Below are 22,463 nucleotides of genomic sequence, written 5' to 3'. Positions count from 1 at the left end.
TACTCATCTTAGCTTGATACGTCCGTTCAGTCTGGCCCGGCGGCCGCACCGTGCCCCTGTGTTTGTCTATCTCCCTGTTGATGAGTTGCAATTAAATGAATTACTTTAGTGTTGTCATCTTGAGGTAAAAAGAATAAGCGTACAAACTAAAATTGTCATCCACCCTCTGAAGGCCTAAAAGATTACCCCCCCCCCCCACCCCCACCCCTTCTAATATAGAACTTGTCAGGCAGCCACTGTCACAGTATGTTTCGCTAATTTACTGACATAATGTTGTGATTGTCTGATTACCCCATAAGCTAGGTACACACTATGCAATAATCAGGATGATCAGATGATTTTCAGCCGCTCGTTAAGATCGTTAATCTCAGAGCGTGTACATATTCCCCTGTCCTGATTACCGCTCCAGTAGCAATCGGATCGGATGATTGGACGTGACCTGCTGTACGACGTGTGTCGAAAACGATGAGCCGAAATTGTGCAGCTTTTGTCGTGTGTACACGTTTCCGATCATCTGTCCAACATTTTTGACAATAGGCTTTAAAAAGGTCACCTTTGTGATGAGATTTAGGACGGATAATCGTTCGGATCGATACGATAAATCGATAGCATGTACGCTAGAAATCGGATGTTCTCAAGATCATTTCTTCTCCCAAATCGGTTGGATTGTAAGTGAAATCTTTCAAGTGTGTATTGGCTTCAGACCTTCTACAGGCGTTCCAACAAGGGGTTCAGTGTGATTTACCGACGGTCGTAATCCCAACAGCCATTGACCTACAGTTAAAATACTGACACGGTCCAAATGCCGACATTCAGTATGCAGACATGTTCAAAATGCCGACGTAGACAGAATGCCGACATTTGAAATGCCAACATGTCAAAATACCGACAAGTTTTTCTGATTTCTGTGTCAATGTCGACATAGGTCCACATGGACACTGTCTAAGTGTACCGTGTTCCCTCCATGACTCGCTGCGCTCGCCCTGCTTCGGGCACGGTGCATCTCTGCGCTCAGCACACTAATATATTCCCCCTCCAGGTCCACTGGGATGGTAAAGTATGAACAAGTCTGTTTTGGGGCAAAAATTCCTTAAAAATGCATGTCGGCATTTTGAAATGTCAGCATTCAGACTATGTCGGCATTTTGATATGTTGGCAGTTAAAATGTCAGTATGCAGACGATGTCGGCATTTTGAACATGTCAGCATAATGAATGTCGGTATTTTGACTGTCGGTCAATGGCTGTCGGTATTGTGTCCGTCGGTAAATCAACTGCTACCCCCAACAAGGCGTAGGTATGGTATTGGCGGTACATCACAGAACCACACTCGCGGTGAATGCCCTTTGGATGCTAAGCAGCGCTACAAGCGGTGTACAATCCCGTAACTGTGAGCAATGAATTGTGATCTGAATGAGTTAATTGCTACTAAATTCCCGGTTAGAGGAGAGACCTGGACGTTTAATTCTAAAGTCCCCTCTCTTGCTATGATGTTGCAGAATTATGATCAATTCGCCTCTGTAATTAGATTGTTGAGCAGATGTGCAGACTGCACTTAAAGCCAAGTATCCATTATTATAATGGGTCAGACTCCCAAGTGCTATAGACGGTGCTCCTCCCTTCCCAAAAGCAAGCTGTCTTTTCATTATTTTATTTCTTTAGTTTACAGAAGACTATATATATATATATATATATATATATATATATACATACATACAGTACTGTGCAATAGTTTTTGGCAGGTGTGGAAAAAAATCTGCAAAGTAAGAATGCTTTAGAAAATAGAAGTATTAATAGTTTATTTTTTTCAATGAACAAAATGCAAAGTGAATGAACAGAGGAGAAATCTAAATAATCAATATTTGGTGTGACCACCATTTGCCTTCAAAACAGCATCAAGGTTGTCCCAAACATCTTGGAGAACTAACCACAGATCTTCTGTGGATGTAGGCTTCCTCGCATCTTTCTATCTCTTCATGTAATCCCAGTCAGACTCAATGATGTTGAGATCAGGGCTTTTTGGGAGCCGTATTATCACGTCCAAGAATCCTTGTTCTTCTTTATACTGAAGATAGGGGGTAATTCCAAGTTGATCGCAGCAGGAATTTAGTTAGCAATTGGGCAAAACCATGTGCACTGCAGGGGAGGCAGATATAACATGTGCAGAGAGAGTTAGATTTGGGTGGGTTATTTTGTTTCTGTGCAGGGTAAATACTGGCTGCTTTATTTTTACACTGCAAATTAGATTGCAGATTGAACACACCCAACCCAAATCTAACTCTCTGCACATGTTATATCTGCCTCCCCTGCAGTGCACATGGTTTTGCCCATTTGCTAACTAAATTCCTGCTGCGATCAACTTGGAATTACCCCCATAGTTCTTAATGACATTGGTTGTATGTTTGGGGATGTTGTCCTGCTGCAGAATAAATTTGGACACCTCCCTGATGGTATACCCTATAACTAACCTGTAGTTAGATATGTTTCGGATAGAAAAATCTGTGCTGGCATCAACTACTCAAACTGAATTAGGCAAACATCAAAGCTATTCCCACTTTTTAGGTCTTACTAGATGATGTTGGTTTTGTGTATGCCTCCCAACTGTGCCAATTTAAGGGGGATAATCCCACTTTGTCCTGCTATCCTGATCGGGGCAACTTTGTTCTGTGAGTGGGAAAGTAAGGCATTATTTCCCGTTCACTACTGCCCCGGGTAATATGCACAAGGCAATGAATTGGTGAATGGAGTGGAGTACGGGACTGGCTAGCACTTGACGTGACCACGCTCCCATCCAGACACAGCCGCTGCCCCTGTTCCGTGGCAATGTCTTTGAGGGGCGAGATTAGACAGGGAAACACATACCAAATACGGTGCAGGAAAAGGTATGTTAGGTGCACTCTACTGTAGAGTGTTTCTAACCAGTACTTATCCATAGCATAGGGATTACGTGTATTTACACATTTACATCAGAAAAGTCCACAAAGGATGCCTTTTATTTTAGTATATACACGAGTAATGTAATTTATAGGAAATGTATTATTGATTAATAACTGATTCAGAGATCATGGATCCGGGTGGAATGAAGTCCGAGGTGGCCGGAGATGCAGGTTCCTGGCCGATTGCGGACTTTTTTTTAAAAACGGCACTCATTTAGAAGGCGAAACCATGGGAACCCGAACCTCCGGCCAAGTTGGACTTCATTACATCCGGCCCCATGATTCTGACTGACAGGCAGAATTTGGATGGACAATGTTATGGATCCCGGATCTGTTGACACCAAATTCAAGTAGTACAAAAACAGAAATGTGAAATATATTATTATTATTACCGCTTATGTGCATGGGGCTACCAGGGTTCCGTAACGCATTGACGTAACATTTATAATTTGCACACTATAAAATTATACAGAGCAGCTGACTGGTTGCCACGGGCAACTTCTCCACTGGCTCACTTCTCCACTTTTATCACTGCTTAGTACATGTCCCCCTAAATTACATAGAGAAGACAACAGGAGAGAGGTCCACGCTCCTCACCAGAGGTTACACTCTAGTGCAGTGGTTTCCAAACTTTTTTGAATCACGGCGCCCTAGAATATCAGAATTTTTTTCTCGGCACCCCTAGGCCAAAAATTTCTTATTGAGAAATTTAGAAAGAAATATTACATTAAGTAGATAGCGTTTATATGTCATCCTTTGGGTCAGTAGTAGTTGTGTGGTGAGGGTCAAGATTTGCTTCTGTTTGGCCACATATTTTATGACTGGCAGCTGCCAGCACTGGTTTTGCCTATTATATTGACCATGAATAATTTGAATTGGTCCTGGACCACCAACCCAGGGCACCCCTGCAAGTGTCCCGAGGCACCCCAGGGAGCCACGGCACACAGTTTGGGAACCTCTGCTCTAGAAGATGAGTGTAATTAAAAATGAACGTCCAAGGTTTTATCATTCCATCGGCCCTTTGTCAGACTGACCTCTTTAGTCGTACTCCCCAGCAGTTTACAAAGCATGATCTTTTTGGAGTCGGGGATCTAGGAAAATCATTCCAAAATCAGAATTGGTGCCCTCTACAGAAGCTGTGCAACCTTTCTGGGAGCCCCAATTGCCCAAGGAGACCTATCCACGACTCCCAACGTGGTGCGGCAATGCACCCTCCCAGAGCGAGGCTTTGCCAATGGCACCCAATGCTCGGACATGTTTTTGCATGTCATCACTGTAAGATAGTTTTTGGAGTACGGAGCAGTTGTACATTACTCAGCTACTGATGGACCTCTTGCAGTGAAATATATAAATGACAATATATCCTATGTGTATTATAATTATAATATAACTTGTATTATGATATGTGTATTATAATATAACGTTACAGAGATTCTTAGATTTTTGTGGGCTGCCCAGTCATTTAATTCTCTGTTGGATGATTCTCTTTTCTAAATAGCATTGTAACCTATGGGTCTGATGAATTACTTATTATAAAGAAAGGGAAATGCCTTGTTGCTATGGGTTACTGTACACTTGTGTGATTTATACCTGTGTATTAGACGCTGCTGCACAGCAGCCGTCAGTCAGGATATTATTAGTTGGGGGGGGGGGGGGTGGGTTTATCTTTAGGGAAAAGCAGCCATTGTTTCCTGTCACAGGATTCCGGGGCCTTAGCGGGTCATGTGAATGTTTCCCTGCTGGTTACCGGCTACGTCAGGGATATAGCAGGCATAAAGATCATATGTCAGAGTTTGCCGACTGTTAGGAAAGGTCTTCTTTCTACGCATCAGCTTGTTTAGCTTGTGGCCGTATAAACGTGAACATTACTTAGCTATGTTAGCCAATCCGTAACTACTGTGGTTTATAGTGAAAAGTCGCCATAAAAATATCTGTGGACTAATTGTATAGTATTCATCTGTGTGATTGTGTAACATATCAGCACCCATGATTGTCTAACGGGTGTCCTTCAGAACCTGAATAGTGATCCACTCCTTGTCTTCTCTCCACAGCAGTCCAGCGTGGTCGAATGTCGCACCCACAGACCAGCCCAGGCCAGTACCCACTGAACAGCGTTGACCCTTATAACGGTCACTCGTACCTCACGGGATTCATCTCCTTGCTTCTCCGAGCAGAGCCCTATCCAACCTCTCGCTACGGAGCCCAGTGCCTACAGCCCAACAACATCATGGGCATTGAGAACATTTGTGAGCTGGCCGCCCGTTTGCTCTTCAGCGCCATCGAGTGGGCCAAGAACATCCCCTTCTTCCCCGACTTCCAGCTCTCTGACCAGGTCTCCCTGCTTCGCATGACGTGGAGCGAGCTCTTCGTCCTCAACGCAGCCCAATGCTCCATGCCCCTTCATGTGGCGCCCTTACTGGCCGCAGCAGGCCTCCACGCTTCGCCTATGTCCGCTGACAGAGTGGTGGCTTTCATGGACCATATCCGGGTCTTTCAGGATCAGGTAGAAAAGCTGAAGGCACTTCATATTGACTCTGCTGAGTACTCCTGTTTGAAAGCCGTTGCGTTATTTACCCCTGGTAAGTTATATTACTACGCTCAGTGCCTGTACACTACCGACAACTGCCTACAGTCAAACAATAATCATGTACTGTACTATAAATTAACTTATGAGACGTGAACACGCACGAGTTCTGTACAGCCATGAATATATATATGAATATATATATCATGACATGATGTTGCCAGTGTAATTTTGTTCCGGAGTGCCGCCGACACGTGGTTTTATATATATATATATATATATATATATATATGAAATGGGAAAAGAATCTCGTGGGAGCCAATACGCCTTTAGTATGACAATAATTAAAAGTTTTTATTCATACATAAACGAACGATATTTATAACCTAAACATTCGTCATTGGTACAAATTTCAAAAAATTCAATAAAACAATATTACAATCTTATACATAAACATATTTCGGTTGATGTGAGGAATTTACAATCAGGTGATCACAGTCAGAACTTGAAAGAGATATGTCTCCAACCAGATGCTTGTGGTAAAGGCTTTATTAACCCGATGTTGCGAAACCCTTGTACCAATGACGAATGTTTAGGTTATAAATATCGTTCGTTTATGTATGAATAAAAACTTTTAATTATTGTCATACTAAAGGCGTATTGGCTCCCACGAGAATCTTTTTCCATTTCAAATCTACTCTTAATACCTCATCTGACAGAGGGTATTTCTTAGTGGTTTGAGACTAGTGGTATAGCGCAAAAAAAGGGGTTAATCTTTGTTTTGTTGTGTATATATATATATATATATAATGTCCAGTGTGGTGTCCGGCACTCTCATATAAGATGATAATTTGCTGCGGTGCCTTCCTCATGAGGAAATGAATCCCATCAGATAGAATAACAAGATAAGCAGGCGGCACTCGTCAGGCTGGATATACGTGATGACTTTATTGGCTAAAGGCCGACATGTTTCGGCATGTCCCTGAGGGACAGGGCCCTGAGGACGGAGAAGTTATCTCCGAAACATGTCGGCCTTTAGCCAATAAAGTCATCACGTATATCCAGCCTGACGAGTGCCGCCTGCTTATCTTGTTATTCTATATATATATATATATATATATATACATACACATATACACACATACAGGTGGCCATAACTAAACATATCTTATTCAGAGCTGTCTGTAGCTCTGAAGACTAATCAGGCAGGATTCCGCGAAAAAAATGTTACGTTCAAAAACTCCCGGTTAGGTGGGAATAGGGCGCTGTACAATGTGAAAGCAGGGTGAAGATGGACAGACGAATGTTGTATTGCTGTGTTATCATTAGTGTAACACAATAAAGACAATCGTTCATTGTAGTTTAGTCTTGTTATTTATCTGTCCATTTTCACATTGTACAGCGCCATATTCCCACCATCGGTGACTGTTTGAAGTAAACATTTTTTCTGCGGAATCCTCCATCCCATAATCATTTGTGGTCACTGATCTGAAAGTATTCCACATCTGTATGTCTAAATGTTTAGGCACAAATACCTAATGACGGCCGTGGATATTGTTCTTCTTCATATCCAAACAATTGTGCGGCTGAGCAATCCGTACAACTCAAGCACAGTCCTATTGTCTAGCGATCAGCTATTTCTGTGCAATCTCATTGCTTCCCAGGAACTGCATGACCACCATACACGCATAACAATGTTCATCTGCAGCCGTTGATATATATTACTGTCAAATACTGGCTTTACTTGCTCTTTAAGATGTTTGTTTTATATTATTTTTATCAGCTTTGACGACACGGCTTCACATTACCGCAAAGCCAAAAATAATATTTTGCATCAATGTGTACTTCTCAGGTTTATGAAAGTAGGAATTGGGTCACAGAGGCGTAGCTTCTGTGCACCGGAGACATGGTCATAGTGGGCGTGGACATGTCTCCATGGGGTGTGCTCTTCACTCTTGCAGGGTTAGGTAGCCCCCAACCCTCCCCTCCTCCAAAAACACCTACCCTACAACTACAGCTCGCTCACTGTGGGCGTGCCTCCCAACGTCACGTGACAAACTGGGACTGTCCCGCTGAGATCTGGACGGTGGAAAGGTATGTTGAATACCGATTGAATGTGAGGCTGGATCTTTGACAGATGGCCCCTCCCGGAGATTGAGTGTGAGTCTGGACCCTTGGCCCGCCTACTTTCCCCATTTAGTGCAGTTCTGCAGTCCCTTTTTAGAGGGTAAAAGTGATGAAGCCCTTGTACTGTCTCTTTGTAGCACATGGAGGGGATGCATACTGGCACTGTTAGTTAGGGTCTGAGGTGATAGGTCACGATCCGGCGAGATAGTCACTAGATTTAAAGCGCCAGTTAGGTAAAATCAGGTTGATTGGCGCTCAGTGGGGACAGCTGAGGGTCGGAGTGATTCAGCAGTCCGATCGTCAGTCACCCCCCAGCCCACACCCACAGTGAGAGGCTGGCAGGTCATGGTATTGGGCGTCTCTGACGTGACCTGATCAGATTGCAGGCAGTTTTATTGGTAGTGACCCTTAAACTTAGCCGCACTTTGTGCCCCCCACAACCCTTAATCTGGCCCGATATAATGTAAACTCCTGTAGAATGAGGATCACAGCGAGGTTTGTTTGATGCAAGGCATATACAACTTTCATTAGCAAGAGTTTATATTCCATCACTATGGAATATAAACTCTCTCCCCCCCTGATAGTGAAGGCTGCAGGGGATGGCTTTGAACTCATTCCATAATTCTGCCCCATACAAAGCATGGGGAAGCCTATTTATCATGGACAGCGGTGGTACAAGTCCTGCCGTTGCTGGCGCCATCTCAGGATGGCTTCCGTTGGGGGGTTCACTACGGCTGGCCGGCGGTTGGGCTCCCGGCAACCAGCATCCCGGCGCAGGGAGCCCGACCGCCGGCTTACCGACAGCTTGGCGAGCGCAAATGAGCCCCTTGCGGGCTCGCTGCGCTCGCCACGCTACGGGCACGGTGGCGCGCTACGCGCGCCACACTATTTTATTCTCCCTCTATGGGGGTCGTGGACCCCCACGAGGTTAAATAAGTGTCGGTATGCCGGCTGTCGGGCTCCCGGCGCCGGTATACTGAGCGCCGGGAGCCCGATCGCCGGCAAACAGAAGACCACCCCCGTTGGGGATGCACTCATTGAAAAAATGCTCTATTACTAAAATAAATGATTTTTATCATTTTAGAAGAGGAAAAAAAAAAAAGTTTATTTCTATTTCAATTTTGAATTTTTTCTTTAGCAATTTAAAAAAACGAATTCTTATTGAATCTGTTGAAGCCAGATCACGTACACCCTGACATCTAACTGGCCTGTCAAGCGGTGAGAATAGTCATACCGTCGCCACCAGCCGCTGAGAATTGCTCAGATTCCTCTGTGACTTTTTTCTTCTTCAAGAATTAGCCTGAAAAAAACGCCTAAATTCCTTTACAGCCACTAGCTCCCATAGGAAGTCTTTTTTTAATATATATTATATATTTTTTTTGCCAGGCCAGTTTAATGATCAGGCCTCTACTAAGCCGTATAGCTTCCCCACACTGGGTTACGTCTACTTGCGTAGATGTTTTCCAATACAAATCCTAGTCAACATGCTTGTTATCTAGTCATTGCAGCACCTTATTTTATCCCTGCTGACTGCGTCGTTCTAAGCTGAAACGCTTATTTTAGGCATGATCCGGATCTGTTCTGTAGCTACAGAACAGGTGCGATTTATTTTTTTGGTTCATTATGGGGGAGATCTATCAAGGCTTGGAGAGAGATAAAGTACCAACCAGTCAGCTCCTAACTGCCATTTATCAAACACAGCCTGTAACATGGCAGTTAGGAGCTGACTGGCTGCTACTTTATCTCTCTGCACTTTTATCTCTCTCCAAGCTTTGATACATTTCCCCCAGTGGCAGTAAATACATTCTCAAACGAACTAAGCCAATCCACCCTTGATATGTCTGGGTGGCTGCACACTGCATTGTGGGAAATGACCGGAGCGCTTGGTGAGATCGTTCAGGTGGAGTGTAAAAACCTTTCACCTGTTGTGACCTCTCAAACCCTGGAACAAATATTGCACTCCGTGTGCATCAGCCGCAATAAATGTACCCAGTGATACGACTGCGCTAGATAGAAAGAATAGCTAGAGATAGATTTAAGGTATCCTGTTATCACAATATACAAAGGCCTAGTGTGTGCACTATGGGGCCTTCACCTCGGTAACTTGCCAGACAGTAAATTGATGCTTTGTGCTGTGTTTTGAAGTGTGTCAGTGCCAGTTGTGACTCTCCTGTGTCAGGACACTGGTGTCAGGGGCTGATGAGGAGCGGCCGAGTGATTTATTGTGTGCAGGGGCCCCTGGCAGAGAGAGGTTGCCCGGCAGGTCAGATATATAATGTCAGGCAGCCATACGCAGGCACCCTTGTGACATTTCCAGTTGACCTTCAGAGCGCCCAGACCTCACAGCTGAGACATTCAGTCTTGACGGGTGTCCCTGGTAATTCAGCCGTGCCCACCTGCTCCCCTTACACAAGTGCCTGAGACGTGGGGCGGGGGCTGAATGCTGGAGATTCCAGATAGGACTTGACTGTTGGGACACTAGGCCCAGAAATTTCTCGCTCACACTCAGAGCTGTTTGAAGTTTTCCATTATTCATCGTTATATGTTAATAAGATGTAATTTTTTTGTGCAATAGTGTATTTTTGCATTGTGTAGGACATTCTGGGACTTATAGTTGCACAGTAGATGCCATAAAACCTGATCTAGAACTGTACCATTAATCTTCATTTTTGTAGTAATAATTTTTAGATCGTTAGTTTAAAAATCCCTCCGTACGGTCTATCTGCAGAGTATGCATCTTATTCCAGCTGACACTTCTAGAAATATACGGATATGTTCTGCAGAGATATCTCACTGCTAAGAAACAGGAATGTTGGGAAATATTTATATTTTTGACCCCTTAATTCCTGAATAACTGCGGTTGTTACAGGAAGTCTTGAACAATATTCCCTTACAGGAACCGTTGTCTGCATTCCCTTACCCACAGCCTTGCATGAATCAGCGGCACACATTTTTTGTTCATTCGGACAGACATATGGATATTCTCATTTGCAGATAGTTTCATTTCCAGAAACCTTGATGTACAATTTTATTCCTGTAATATGCAGAACATCATAGTAGAAATGGACTGTTTACACTGTTTCAGCAAGACAAATTAGCATTTTTATTGATTCATTCCCGATACCACCCCTGTCCCGAACCCCTCCAAAAAGACAGTATAGTCAGTTCGTTGCATTTTCTATGCCCAACTTTATATCACCCTAAATGCTATAATGCCACTGAATGTAGGGACTCTGCTCTGTTGGGGTTATAAGTAAAAAGTTAATTTCCCCTCTCTTCCTCTAATCAACAAAAACAATTCTATACATCGGGTTAGTTTTAAGGTTTGGGTATATTAGAAAGTGTGACAGAACATGTAATGTTTGTTGCGCTGCTGTTGTGGCTTCTCCTAAACTGGATTTATTTCTGGACCGGCCATTACCAAAAGACCCACGTGCAGGGAAGACTTAGTTATGTCTTTGGGCAGATATCCTTGAATTGCAGATCTTATGTGCGCAAAACCGCCATTAATTTTTCCAGTTTAAAAGTCCTTCTTCCCTACTGGTAAAATACTCCTTGGGCTGCCAGAAGTGGAAGGTGTTTAGAATATAACTGAGCGGCCATTTTGCTTGCCTCTCCTGAGGTAAAAGTGCCTCTAGACAGCTAAAGGAAAGGCAACACCTGTATTATACACACATGCTGTATCTCTTAGGCCTTGTCATCGTATGGAGTGGGAACGGGTGGCAAAGAAGATGGCTTTACGTGTGAGTTGACCTCCTAAGAGTTATCGCTCAGTCAACACCAGCACTGTGGAAACTGATTAGCCGGTTGCAGCCGCAGTGTCCGTCTCCACGTGTGTTTTTTTTTAAAGGCATTTACTGGGGGCATGAGTCACTTTTTAAGTATATGCGACACAGCCGTCCGTGTGTTAATAATGTTCTCTCTGTAACATTTGCCAGAGATAGCTAGCACGTATAATAAGGGTCTAATGCATTCCTTCCCACAGACGGGTGCACGCTGTAATCTTTCTACAAAGGACATGACTTGTTCGGCATGGTCTGTATATATGAACCAGTGCTGAGTTGTGACATACCACACAGGACATTGACTCGTGAGGGCGGTAGTTACTAACAGTCCAGATATATGGATGTAAGGTCGTTAGCGCCTCTGGATAACTCTGTGATTGAACGTGTGTAAATTATTAACCTGGTGACGTATAGTCCCCTTAAAGCAACACTCCAGATTGCGTAATATACAATATTTATCTTTCTATGGATTAAATAAGTGGGACATGTACTAAGCAGTGGTAACAGTGGAGAGGTGAGCCAGTGGAGAAGTTGCCCATGGCAACCAGTCAGCTGCTCTGTATACTTCTATAGTATGCAAATTATAAATGTTACGTCAGTGCCGATTGGTTGCCATGGGCAACTTCTCCACTGGCTCACTTCTCCACTTTTATCACTGTTTAGTACATGTCCCCCTTAGCCGCAGTCGTGCCCCATTTCCCATTTGGTTTGTGTTGTGCTGACACTCACCGGGTAAAACCATTTTACACCAGAGGGGGGGAAGCCTTGTTGCGGCCACCAACTTGAGAAATAGGGGGGGCACTCAATTACCCGTGAGCTGCTGCCGATACAGAGACGGGCAGATTTGTATGACGTGGCGCTTCTGCCCGCAGCCCATGGTTGTGTGAGCAGGAATCAGCCGCTGTATTTCTTGCGAAGCACATAGCACCCATCAGGCGAAGCTGCTCGTGTGTAACATAATCTGCCCCTAGTTGTCTGCGTGCCTTGGTGATGTCAGTCTCTCTCCTAGGCTTGATACATCTCTCCCAAAGGCCCCCATTTATCAAGCCTTGGAGAGTGATAAATAGCACAGTGATAAAGTACCAGCCAATCAGCTCCTAACTTCCATGTCACAGGCTGTGTTTGAAAAATGACAGTTAGGAGCTGATTGTAAGCTCTCACGAGCAGGGCCCTCTTCCCTCATGTGCTTATCCTTTGTCTTACTTTAATAATCTTCAACTGCACCACATCCAGCAGTCTTCTGCCACCTGATACTTATTCCAGTGTCATCTGCTGATGTAACTATGTTTATTTACCCTGTACTTGTCCTATATTGTCATCAACTGTAAGTTGCTGTTTTCCTGTTGGATTATTTATGTACTCTGTAATTGGGCGCCGCGGAACCCTTGTGGCGCCATATAAATAAAGGATAATAATAATAATAATAATGATTGGCTGGTCATTTATCACCGTGCTATTTATCACTCTCCAAGGCTTGATAAATGTGGGCCAAAGTGTGATATATATTGATAGAATATTGTCTTGGATTCACAAAGCAATAACAGTGGAGAGAATGATGTCTTATTGCGGTCAGGATAATGTTATTGTTTAATTCATTGTTCACAGTATGCACCACTAGATGTTTGTGGGGGGATTCCGGCTTCTGCATTCTGTCCTCCGGGATCCCGACTAGCAGTATTGTAACCGCTTCGCATGTTTGTGGCTGGAATGAAAGCTTTATATAACTTGTGTCCTGTTGTTTTTGTAGATGCAGTGGGATTGTCTGATATCGGCCACGTGGAAAGCATTCAGGAAAAATCTCAGTGTGCCCTAGAAGAGTACGTGAGGAACCAGTATCCAAACCAACCAACCCGATTCGGCCGGCTCCTGCTCCGTCTGCCGTCTCTGCGTATTGTCTCGGCACCGGTTATAGAACAGCTGTTCTTTGTACGTCTAGTCGGCAAAACGCCCATTGAGACTCTAATTCGAGACATGCTCTTGTCCGGGTCCAGCTTTAACTGGCCTTACATGCCTATACAGTAAAGAGGGTCTTCTCCACCTCTTGGACCTCTGATGTCCAATGAACCTGTTTGTTTCCTCAGAAAAGTTTACACTGCAGCCAAGAATACCAGACACAGAGTGTAAGCAGGTCTGGGAGCCGAGTGAACTGGTTGGGCATTAGGTAGGATGACCATGACTATCCCCGAAGGATTACGACTTACTTACGAAATCTTACCTTTGCGCCTGCTGTCGAGGTTCAACTGGTGGGTTTTCCTCTCAGACCAACAAACAAACATCAATTATGTCCCGTCTGCGAAGACCATCGAAGTGTCAAGTTGGGTTCCTTCAAGTCTGGTCTTGAGACCTCTCCATTACACACCTGTGCAATCCAGACTAGTTTCACCGTGGTAAATATTTACAGCTGTTGTTCTGTCCGCACCAGCAAGCGTTCTGACCAGATTATATGCACTTTTCTACGGGAGTTTGCCGGATTTTCCAAAACATTCTACGCAACAGAATGTGAGAACAAAGCAATCCACGTGTAGAGGAACAGAAGAAGGAGAAAAAAAGACTGCGATTGTTCATCGTGAATTGACACTTGTGAATTGGTTACTTCACGTCAAAGACTGGCTAGCACTGCAATCTACCACATAAAGCACTGAATCAGCCTTGGCCACTTAATCCCCTGTCGGGGGGGGGGGGGGTGTTCTACAATAGACTATTTATAAAAGAAAAGAATGGGCATTTGAGATGTATGAACTGCCTGCTTTTTCACAAAATTACATGTATATTTTTCCCCGCCATTCCCACATTTTTTCCTCGCTTTTTTTCCTTATATAAGTATGTGTGTAAGATATTTTTTTGGTGTGTGAATTGTGAATTTTTTTGTAACCTGGCAGCGAAATATTGTTTATTTTGCTGGTTGATCTGGCTAATTATTAAATACAGTATCAGTTATTAATTTTTGGAGTGTTTGCGTCATTTTGTGCCTTTCTGACTTTCGTCTGTACTGGAAAGAAAAGCAGCAAACCCCCCCCCCCCCCCCCCCAAAAAAAAACATGCAGACACGCGTGTACACCAGGGAAGGGCTGTGTAGCTGTGTATTAATAACCAGGACACGTTCATTGGGGGTGACCTAGATTATTCCAAAGCAAAATTACACTTCCTTCTCATGTGGGATATTATATACTGTAATGACAATCATACAATTCTCAGCAAGTCCTAAACATTGATACATTTAATCTCATAATGTGATAACACTTAACAGATTCTACTTTTTATCCAACGTGGAGAAGTCAGGCGTGACCGTGTAAGTAAATCCTGTGATTCGGTCTCCAGCCCCACCTGCAATAACGTATGTATGAGTTCATCAGCGTCTTCCATGGTATATGAGGAGTTGTAGGCCACTCGCTCTTAGAACATGGATTCTGTTCATTGATGTCTGAAGACTTTGGACTTGGTGAGGGCTAGGTGATTAATAATTATATCCTAATCTGTAAAATACAGATGTGTGAGAGGGCGTGCTTTCTTTTCCAAATCATTGTGTATTCCTACTAGCGCTTCGACTGATCCACACACTGGCCCTGATTCATGTCTGTAAGTAAAGCAAAGAAAAAGCAAGCCCAAGCGTTTTTCAGGGCGGGTGTGTGACATCAGCTCCAGACCCGAACAGCCTGATTTCCTCGCGCTGTTGGCGTAAGTCCTGGGCTGCGCACGGACTGCATACAGTGGAAAAAACATTTGACGATGAGTGAGGTGCGAACGGATTGCAGCTGTCCTCTGACTGAGAGAACTTTTCGCACAGCGTACACATGCAATTGCACACTGGCACGGGGCGAGTTTACACTCCCCTTGGGCAGCGACTATCTGATTGCAGGACAGCAAAATTAGCAGCGATCAGGTCTGAATGAGAGCATATACATTTGAATATTTTCTGTGCAGGGTAAATACTGCCTGCTTTTGCATGTAGCTCACAAATGTTAGACAACTTTGTTATTAAACTGCAATTTAGATTTCAGTTTGCAGTTTGAACACCCCCCCGCCAAATCTAAAGGGCCCTGCACATTTAAAGATCCGCCGCCGAGCTGCCCGACGGCGGATACGACCGACGGGCGACCCGGCGGCGGGGGGGGGGCAGTGACGGGGGGAGTGAAGTTTCTTCACTCCCCCCGTCACCCGGCTCCATTGAAGTGCAGACAAATATGGACGAGATCGTCCATATTGGCCTGCATGCACAGCCGACGGGGCACCAGCGATGAACGAGCGCGGGGCCGGGCATCGTTCATCGCTGGTGCCTCCACACTGAAAGATATGAACGGGATCTCGTTCATTAATGAACGAGATCGTTCATATCTTTGAGGATTATCGGCCAGTGTGTAGAGCCTATAACTCTCTCTGCACATGTTACATCTGCCCCACCTGCAGTGCAGCATGGGTTTTCCCAGTTGCTTGCTATACTTACAAACGTAAATCAGGCCCATTGTGTCACAAACGGGGATATGTATCAAGCCTTGGCGAGAGTTAAAGTTGAGCAGTTGCCCAAAGCAACCAATTTCAAAGGCTGAGATGTGGTTGAAGCTGCTATAACTTCTATGGAAGCAGCAGTGATGACGCTGTATGGCGACGCAGCAGGAGGCATCTATTACAAGCAGACACCTGCTGCTGCAGTACTGATCCCACCTTCGTCCTAGGATGTAGCATCGGAATACTGTGACACCATCGGGTGGCTTGTAAGAGACCAGGAAATCTGGAGATCCCTGGGCCTAAACAACAACAACACGCCTCTGTTTTCACAAATGGAGGCCATCACCACCCCTTCCCCAACCCCCCAATTGCATCATACTGTCTATCACTGAAGCTGATTGATTACTTTGGGCAACTTCTCTTTTCTCTATCGTCCTAAGTGGATGCTGGGGTTCCTGAAAGGACCATGGGGAATAGCGGCTCCGCAGGAGACAGGGCACAAAAAAGTAAAGCTTTTACCAGATCAGGTGGTGTGCACTGGCTCCTCCCCCCATGACCCTCCTCCAGACTCCAGTTAGATTTTGTGCCCGAACGAGAAGGGTGCAATCTAGGTGGCTCTCCTAAAGAGCTGCTTAGAGAAAGTTTAGCTTAGGTTTTTTACTTTACAGTGAGTCCTGCTGGCAACAGGATCACTGCAACGAGGGACTTAGGGGAGAAGTAGTGAACTCACCTGCGTGCAGAGTGGATTTGCTGCTTGGCTACTGGACACTAGCTCCAGAGGGACGATCACAGGTACAGCCTGGATGGTCACCGGAGCCGCGCCGCCGGCCCCCTTGCAGACGCTGAAGAGAGAAGAGGTCCAAAATCGGCGGCTGAAGACTCCTGAGTCTTCATAAAGGTAGCGCACAGCACTGCAGCTGTGCGCCATTTTCCTCTCAGCACACTTCACACAACAGTCACTGAGGGTGCAGAGCGCTGGGGGGGGCGCTCTGAGAGGCAAATAAAAACCTTATTAGAGGCAAAAAATACCTCACATATAGCCCACAGAGGCTATATGGAGATATTTAACCCCTGCCTAACTTCAAAAATAGCGGGAGACGAGCCCGCCGTAAAAGGGGCGGGGCCTATCTCCTCAGCACACAGCGCCATTTTCTCTCACAGAAAAGCTGGAGAGAAGGCTCCCAGGCTCTCCCCTGCACTGCACTACAGAAACAGGGTTAAAACAGAGAGGGGGGGCACTGATTTTGGCGATATTGTATATATATAAAAGATGCTATAAGGGAGAAACACTTATATAAGGTTGTCCCTATATAATTATAGCGTTTTTGGTGTGTGCTGGCAGACTCTCCCTCTGTCTCCCCAAAGGGCTAGTGGGTCCTGTCCTCTGTCAGATGTGTGCTGTGTGTCGGTACGTGTGTGTCGACATGTATGAGGACGATGTTGGTGAGGAGGCGGAGAAATTGCCTGTAATGGTGATGTCACTCTCTAGGGAGTCGACACCGGAATGGATGGCTTATTTAGAGAATTACGTGAGAATGTCAACACGCTGCAAGGTCGGTTGACGACATGAGACGGCCGACAATCTATTAGGACCGGTCCAGGCGTCTCAGAAACACCGTCAGGGGTTTTAAAAACGCCCATTTACCTCAGTCGGTCGACACAGACACGGACACTGAATACAGTGTCGACGGTGAATAAACAAACGTATTTCTCATTAGGGCCACACGTTAAGGGCAATGAAGGAGGTGTTACGTGTTTCTGATACTACAAGTACCACAAGAAAGGGTATTATGTGGGAGTGAAAAAACTACCTGTAGTTTTTCCTGAATCAGATAAAATAAAATGAAGTGTGTGATGATGCGTAGGGTTACCCCGATAGCAAATATTGGCGTTATACCCTTTCCCGCCAGAAATTAGGGTACGTTGGGAAACACCCCTTAGGGTGATAAGGCGCTCACACGCTTATCAAGTGGCGTTACCGTCTCCAGATACGGCCGCCCTCAAGGAGCCAGCTGATAGGAAGCTGGAAAAATATCCTAAAAAGTATATACACACATACGGTGGTTATACTGCGACCAGCGATCGCCATCAGCCTGGAGATGCAGTGCTGGGTTGGCTTGGTCGGATTCCCTGACTGAAAATATTTTATTCATGTAGAGCATTTAATAGGATGCATTCTATATATATGTATGTGAGATGCACAGAGGGATATTTGCTCTCTGGCATCAAGATAAGTGCGTTGTCCATATCTCCCAGAAGATGTCAGGGACACGACAGTGGTCAGGTGATACAGATCCCATACGGCAGATGGAAGTATTGCTGTATAAAGGGAAGGAGTTATTTGGGGGTCGGTCCATCGGACCTGGGGACCACAGCAACAGCTGGGAAATCCAACCTTTTTTACCCCAAGTTACATCTCAGCTAAAAAAGACACCGTCTTTTCAGCCTCAATCTTTCCTTTCCCAGGAGGGCATGCAGGCAAAAGGCCAGTCATATCTGCCCAGACATAGAGGTAAGGGAAGTAGACTGCAGCAGGCAGCCCTTTCCCAGGAAAAGAAGCCCTCCACCGCGTCTGCCAAGTCCTCAGCATGACGCTGGGGCCGTGCAAGCGGACTCAAGGTGGGGGGGTAGTCTCAAGAGTCTCAGGGCGCAGTGGGATCACTCGCAAGTTGACCCCTAGATCGTACGAGTATTATCCCAGGGGTAAAGATTGGAGAGTCGAGACATCTTCTCCTCGCAGGTTCCTGAAGTCTGCTTTACCAACGGCTCCCTCCGACAGGGAGGCAGCATTGGAAACAATTCACAAGCTGTATATCCAGCAGGTGATAATCAAAGTACCCCTCCTACGACAAGGAAAAGGGTATTATTTTTCCACACTATATTGTGGTACTGAAGCCAGACGGCTTGGTGACACATAGTCTAAATCTAAAATGTTTTGAACACTTACATAAAAGGTTCAAATCGAGATAAAGTCACTCAGAGCAGTGATAGCGAACCGGAAAAAAGGGGACTATATGGTGTCCCTGGACATCAAGGATTACCTCCATGTCCAAATTTTGTCCTTCTCATCAAGGGTACCTCTGGTTCGTGGTACAGAACTGTCAATATCAGTTTCAGACGATGCCGTTTGAATTATCCACGGCACCCCGGGCCTTTTTACCAAGGTAATGGCCGAAAAGATGTTTCTTCAAAGAAAAAAGGCATCTAAATTATCCCTTACTTGCACGACCTAAAAAGGGCAAGTTCCAGAGAACAGTTGGAGGTCGGAAGAGCACTATCTAAAGTAGTTCTTCGACGGCACGACTGGATTCTAAATATTCCAAGAATCGCAGCGGTTTTCTGACGATACGTCTGCTGTTCCTAGGGATGATTCTGGACACGGTTCAGAAAAAGGTTTTTCTTCCCGAGGAAAAAGCCAAGGAGTTATCCGACCTGTCAGGAACCTCCTAAAACCAGGAAAGGTGTCTGTACACAAGAGTCCTGGGAAAAATGGTGGCTTTTTACGAAGCAATTCCATTCGGCAGATTCCATGCAAGAATTTTCCAAAGGGATCTGTTGGACAAATGGTCAGGGTCGCATCCTCAGATGCACCTGCGAATAACCCTGTCGCCAAGGACAAGGGTATATCTTCTGTGGTGGTTGCAAAAGGCTCATCTATTGGAGGGCCGCAGATTCGGCATACAGGATTTGATCCTGGTGACCACGGACGCCAGCCTGAGAGGTTGGGGAGCAGTCACACAAGGAAGAAACTTCCAGGGGGTATGGACGAACCTGGAAAAGTCTCTTCACATAAACATTCTGGTACTAAGAGCAATCTAAAATGCTCTAAGCCAGGCGGAACCACTCCTGCAAGGAAAACCGGTGTTGATTCAGTCGGACAACATCACGGCGGTCGCCCATGTAAACAGACAGGGCGGCACAAGAAGCAGGAGTGCAATGGCAGAAGCTGCCAACATTCTTCGCTGGGCGGAGAATCACGTAATAGCACTGTCAGCAGTGTTCTTCCCGGGCGTGGACAACTGGGAAGCAGACTTCCTCAGCAGACACGATATTCACCCGGGAGAGGGGGGTCTTCATCCAGAAGTCTTCCACATGCTAATAAACTGTTGGGAAAGACCAATGGTAGACATGATGGCGTCTCGCCTCAAGGACAAGTATTGCGCCAGGTCAAGAGATCCACAGGCAATAGCTGTGGACGCACTGGTAACACCTTGGGTGTACAAATCAGTATATGTGTTTCCTCCTCTGCCTCTCATACCAAAGGTATTGAAGATTATACGGTGAGGAGGAGTAAGAACAATACTAGTGGCTCCGGATTAGCCAAGAAGGACTTGGTACCCGGAACTTCAAGAGTTGGTCACGGACGACCCGTGCCCTCTACTTCTGAGAAGGGACCTGCTACAACAGGGTCCCTGTCTCTTTCAAGACTTACCGCGGCTGCGTTTGACGGCATGGCGGTTGAACGCCAGATCCTAAAAGGGAAAGGCATTCCAGAAGAAGTCATTCCTACCTTGATTAAGGCAAGGAAGGAAGTCACCGCGAAACATTATCACCGCATTTGGCGAAAATATGTCGCGTGGTGCGAGGATCGGAGTGTTCCGACGGAGGAATTTCAACTGGGTCGTTTCCTACATTTCCTACAATCAGGATTGTCTATGGGTCTCAAATTGAGATCTATTAAGGTTCAAATTTCGGCCCTGTCAATATTCTTCCAAAAAGAATTGGCCTCAGTTCCTGAGGTACAGACTTTTGTTAAAGGAGTACTGCATATACAGCCTCCTGTGGTGCCTCCGGTGGCACCGTGAGATCTAAATGTCGTTTTAGATTTCCTCAAATCCCATTGGTTTGAACCATTGAAAAAGGTGGATTTTAAGTATCTCACATGGAAAGTGACTATGTTACTGGCCCTGGCTTCCGCCAGGAGAGTATCTGAATTGGCGGCTTTATCTTATAAAAGCCCTTATCTAATCTTCCATTCGGATAGGGCAGAACTGAGGACTCGTCCGCATTTTCTCCCTAAGGTGGTATCAGCGTTTCACCTGAACCAACCTATTGTGGTGCCTGCGGCCACTGGCGACTTGGAGGACTCCAAGTTGTTGGACGTTGTCAGAGCCTTAAAAATATACATTTCAAGCACGGCTGAAGTCAGAAAATCTGACTCGCTGTTGATACTATATGCACCCAACAAGTTGGGTGCCCCTGCTTCTAAGCAGACGATTGCTCGTTGGATTTGTAACACAATTCAACTTGCTCATTCTGTGGCAGGCCTGCCACAGCCTAAATCTGTTAAGGCCCATTCCACAAGGAAGGTGGGCTCATCTTGGGCGGCTGCCCGAGGGGTCTCGGCATTACAATTCTGCCGAGCAGCTACGTGGTCGGGGGAAAACACGTTTGTAAAATTCTACAAATTTGATACCCTGGCAAAAGAGGACTTGGAATTCTCTCATTCGGTGCTGCAGAGTCATCCGCACTCTCCCGCCCGTTTGGGAGCTTTGGTATAATCCCCATGGTCCTTTCAGGAACCCCAGCATCCACTTAGGACGATAGAGAAAATAAGAATTTACTTACCGATAATTCTATTTCTCGGAGTCCGTAGTGGATGCTGGGCGCCCATCCCAAGTGCGGATTATCTGCAATACTGTACATAGTTATTGTTAACAAATTCGGGTTATATTGTTAAGGAGCCATCTTTAAGAGGCTCTTTCTGTTATCATACTGTTAACTGGGTTTAGATCACAAGTTGTACGGTGTGATTGGTGTGGCTGGTATGAGTCTTACCCGGGATTCAAATTGCCTCCCTTATTGTGTACGCTCGTCCGGGCACAGTACCTAACTGGAGTCTGGAGGAGGGTCATGGGGGGAGGAGCCAGTGCACACCACCTGATCTGGTAAAAGCTTTACTTTTTTGTGCCCTGTCTCCTGCGGAGCCGCTATTCCCCATGGTCCTTTCAGGAACCCCAGCATCCACTACGGACTCCGAGAAATAGAATTATCGGTAAGTAAATTCTTATTTTTTTTCTCCAGATTTGGTACATCTCCCCCACTGACGTACGTAAATAAGTCGTAGGAAATATTTCCTTCTGACAACTGTTCCATGCATGTGTAATCAGCACTCTCCCGCAGACCAGAACCCCAGTGTCATTCATCTCTGGGCTTGGGACACCACCGTCTCTTACCATTCCCCTTGGGTGCCGAACACCTAATGCACTGAATACATTTATGCAATATAATGTTGGCCACACTGTCAGTATAAAAACGAGACACAATTTCCCCCCAATTTCTGTCATTTGTTTAGCACAGCCTGTAATACCACAGAAGCTGGATGGTTTGGGCAATTTCTCCATTTTATCTCTCCCCCAAAAACACTTGTCCCAAAAAGCACAGAGGATTTATTCACAAAGTGAGTGACAGGTAGTCAGCATTTGGGTGAGGTAAGTCTTTCCGCAGGTCCTGAGCAGTGATATAGGATTTCTGCATTACTTTGAGAATCAGACTATTGTACAAGCGGGTCTGCCACAGATTTGTCCTGTTCTTTTGCTTCTGACAGCTGGTAATACCAAGCTGAAAACAATTAGATATGTTTGGAAAGTCTTTCACTGCGTTGCAAGTTGCAACAGTCAATTATCTTTCTTTTCAAATCCTTGGTCAGC

The 22,463-nt window shown here is 45.4% G+C and overlaps 1 protein-coding gene across 2 annotated transcripts in view; it reads left to right on the top strand.

Moving 5' to 3' along the window:
- LOC134980366 (nuclear receptor subfamily 2 group F member 5-like) overlaps positions 1-14,312 on the top strand; it is a 30,617-nt gene extending 16,305 nt beyond the window's left edge. The window contains exons 3-4 of one of the 2 annotated variants that reach the window (XM_063947165.1): positions 4,989-5,513; positions 13,118-14,312. In XM_063947165.1, the coding sequence (XP_063803235.1) occupies positions 4,989-5,513; positions 13,118-13,392 (800 nt within the window). In that variant the 3' untranslated portion in view covers positions 13,393-14,312. Of the gene's footprint in view, positions 1-4,985; positions 5,514-13,117 lie in introns of both variants that reach the window. The other variant, XM_063947164.1, reaches the window with a different exon arrangement.
- The last annotated feature ends 8,151 nt before the right edge of the window (positions 14,313-22,463 follow it).

Source organism: Pseudophryne corroboree, chromosome 12 (assembly GCF_028390025.1).
Source record: "Pseudophryne corroboree isolate aPseCor3 chromosome 12, aPseCor3.hap2, whole genome shotgun sequence".
In the NCBI taxonomy this organism is placed as follows: domain Eukaryota; kingdom Metazoa; phylum Chordata; class Amphibia; order Anura; family Myobatrachidae; genus Pseudophryne; species Pseudophryne corroboree.
This window is presented reverse-complemented; position numbering and strand designations above follow the sequence as displayed.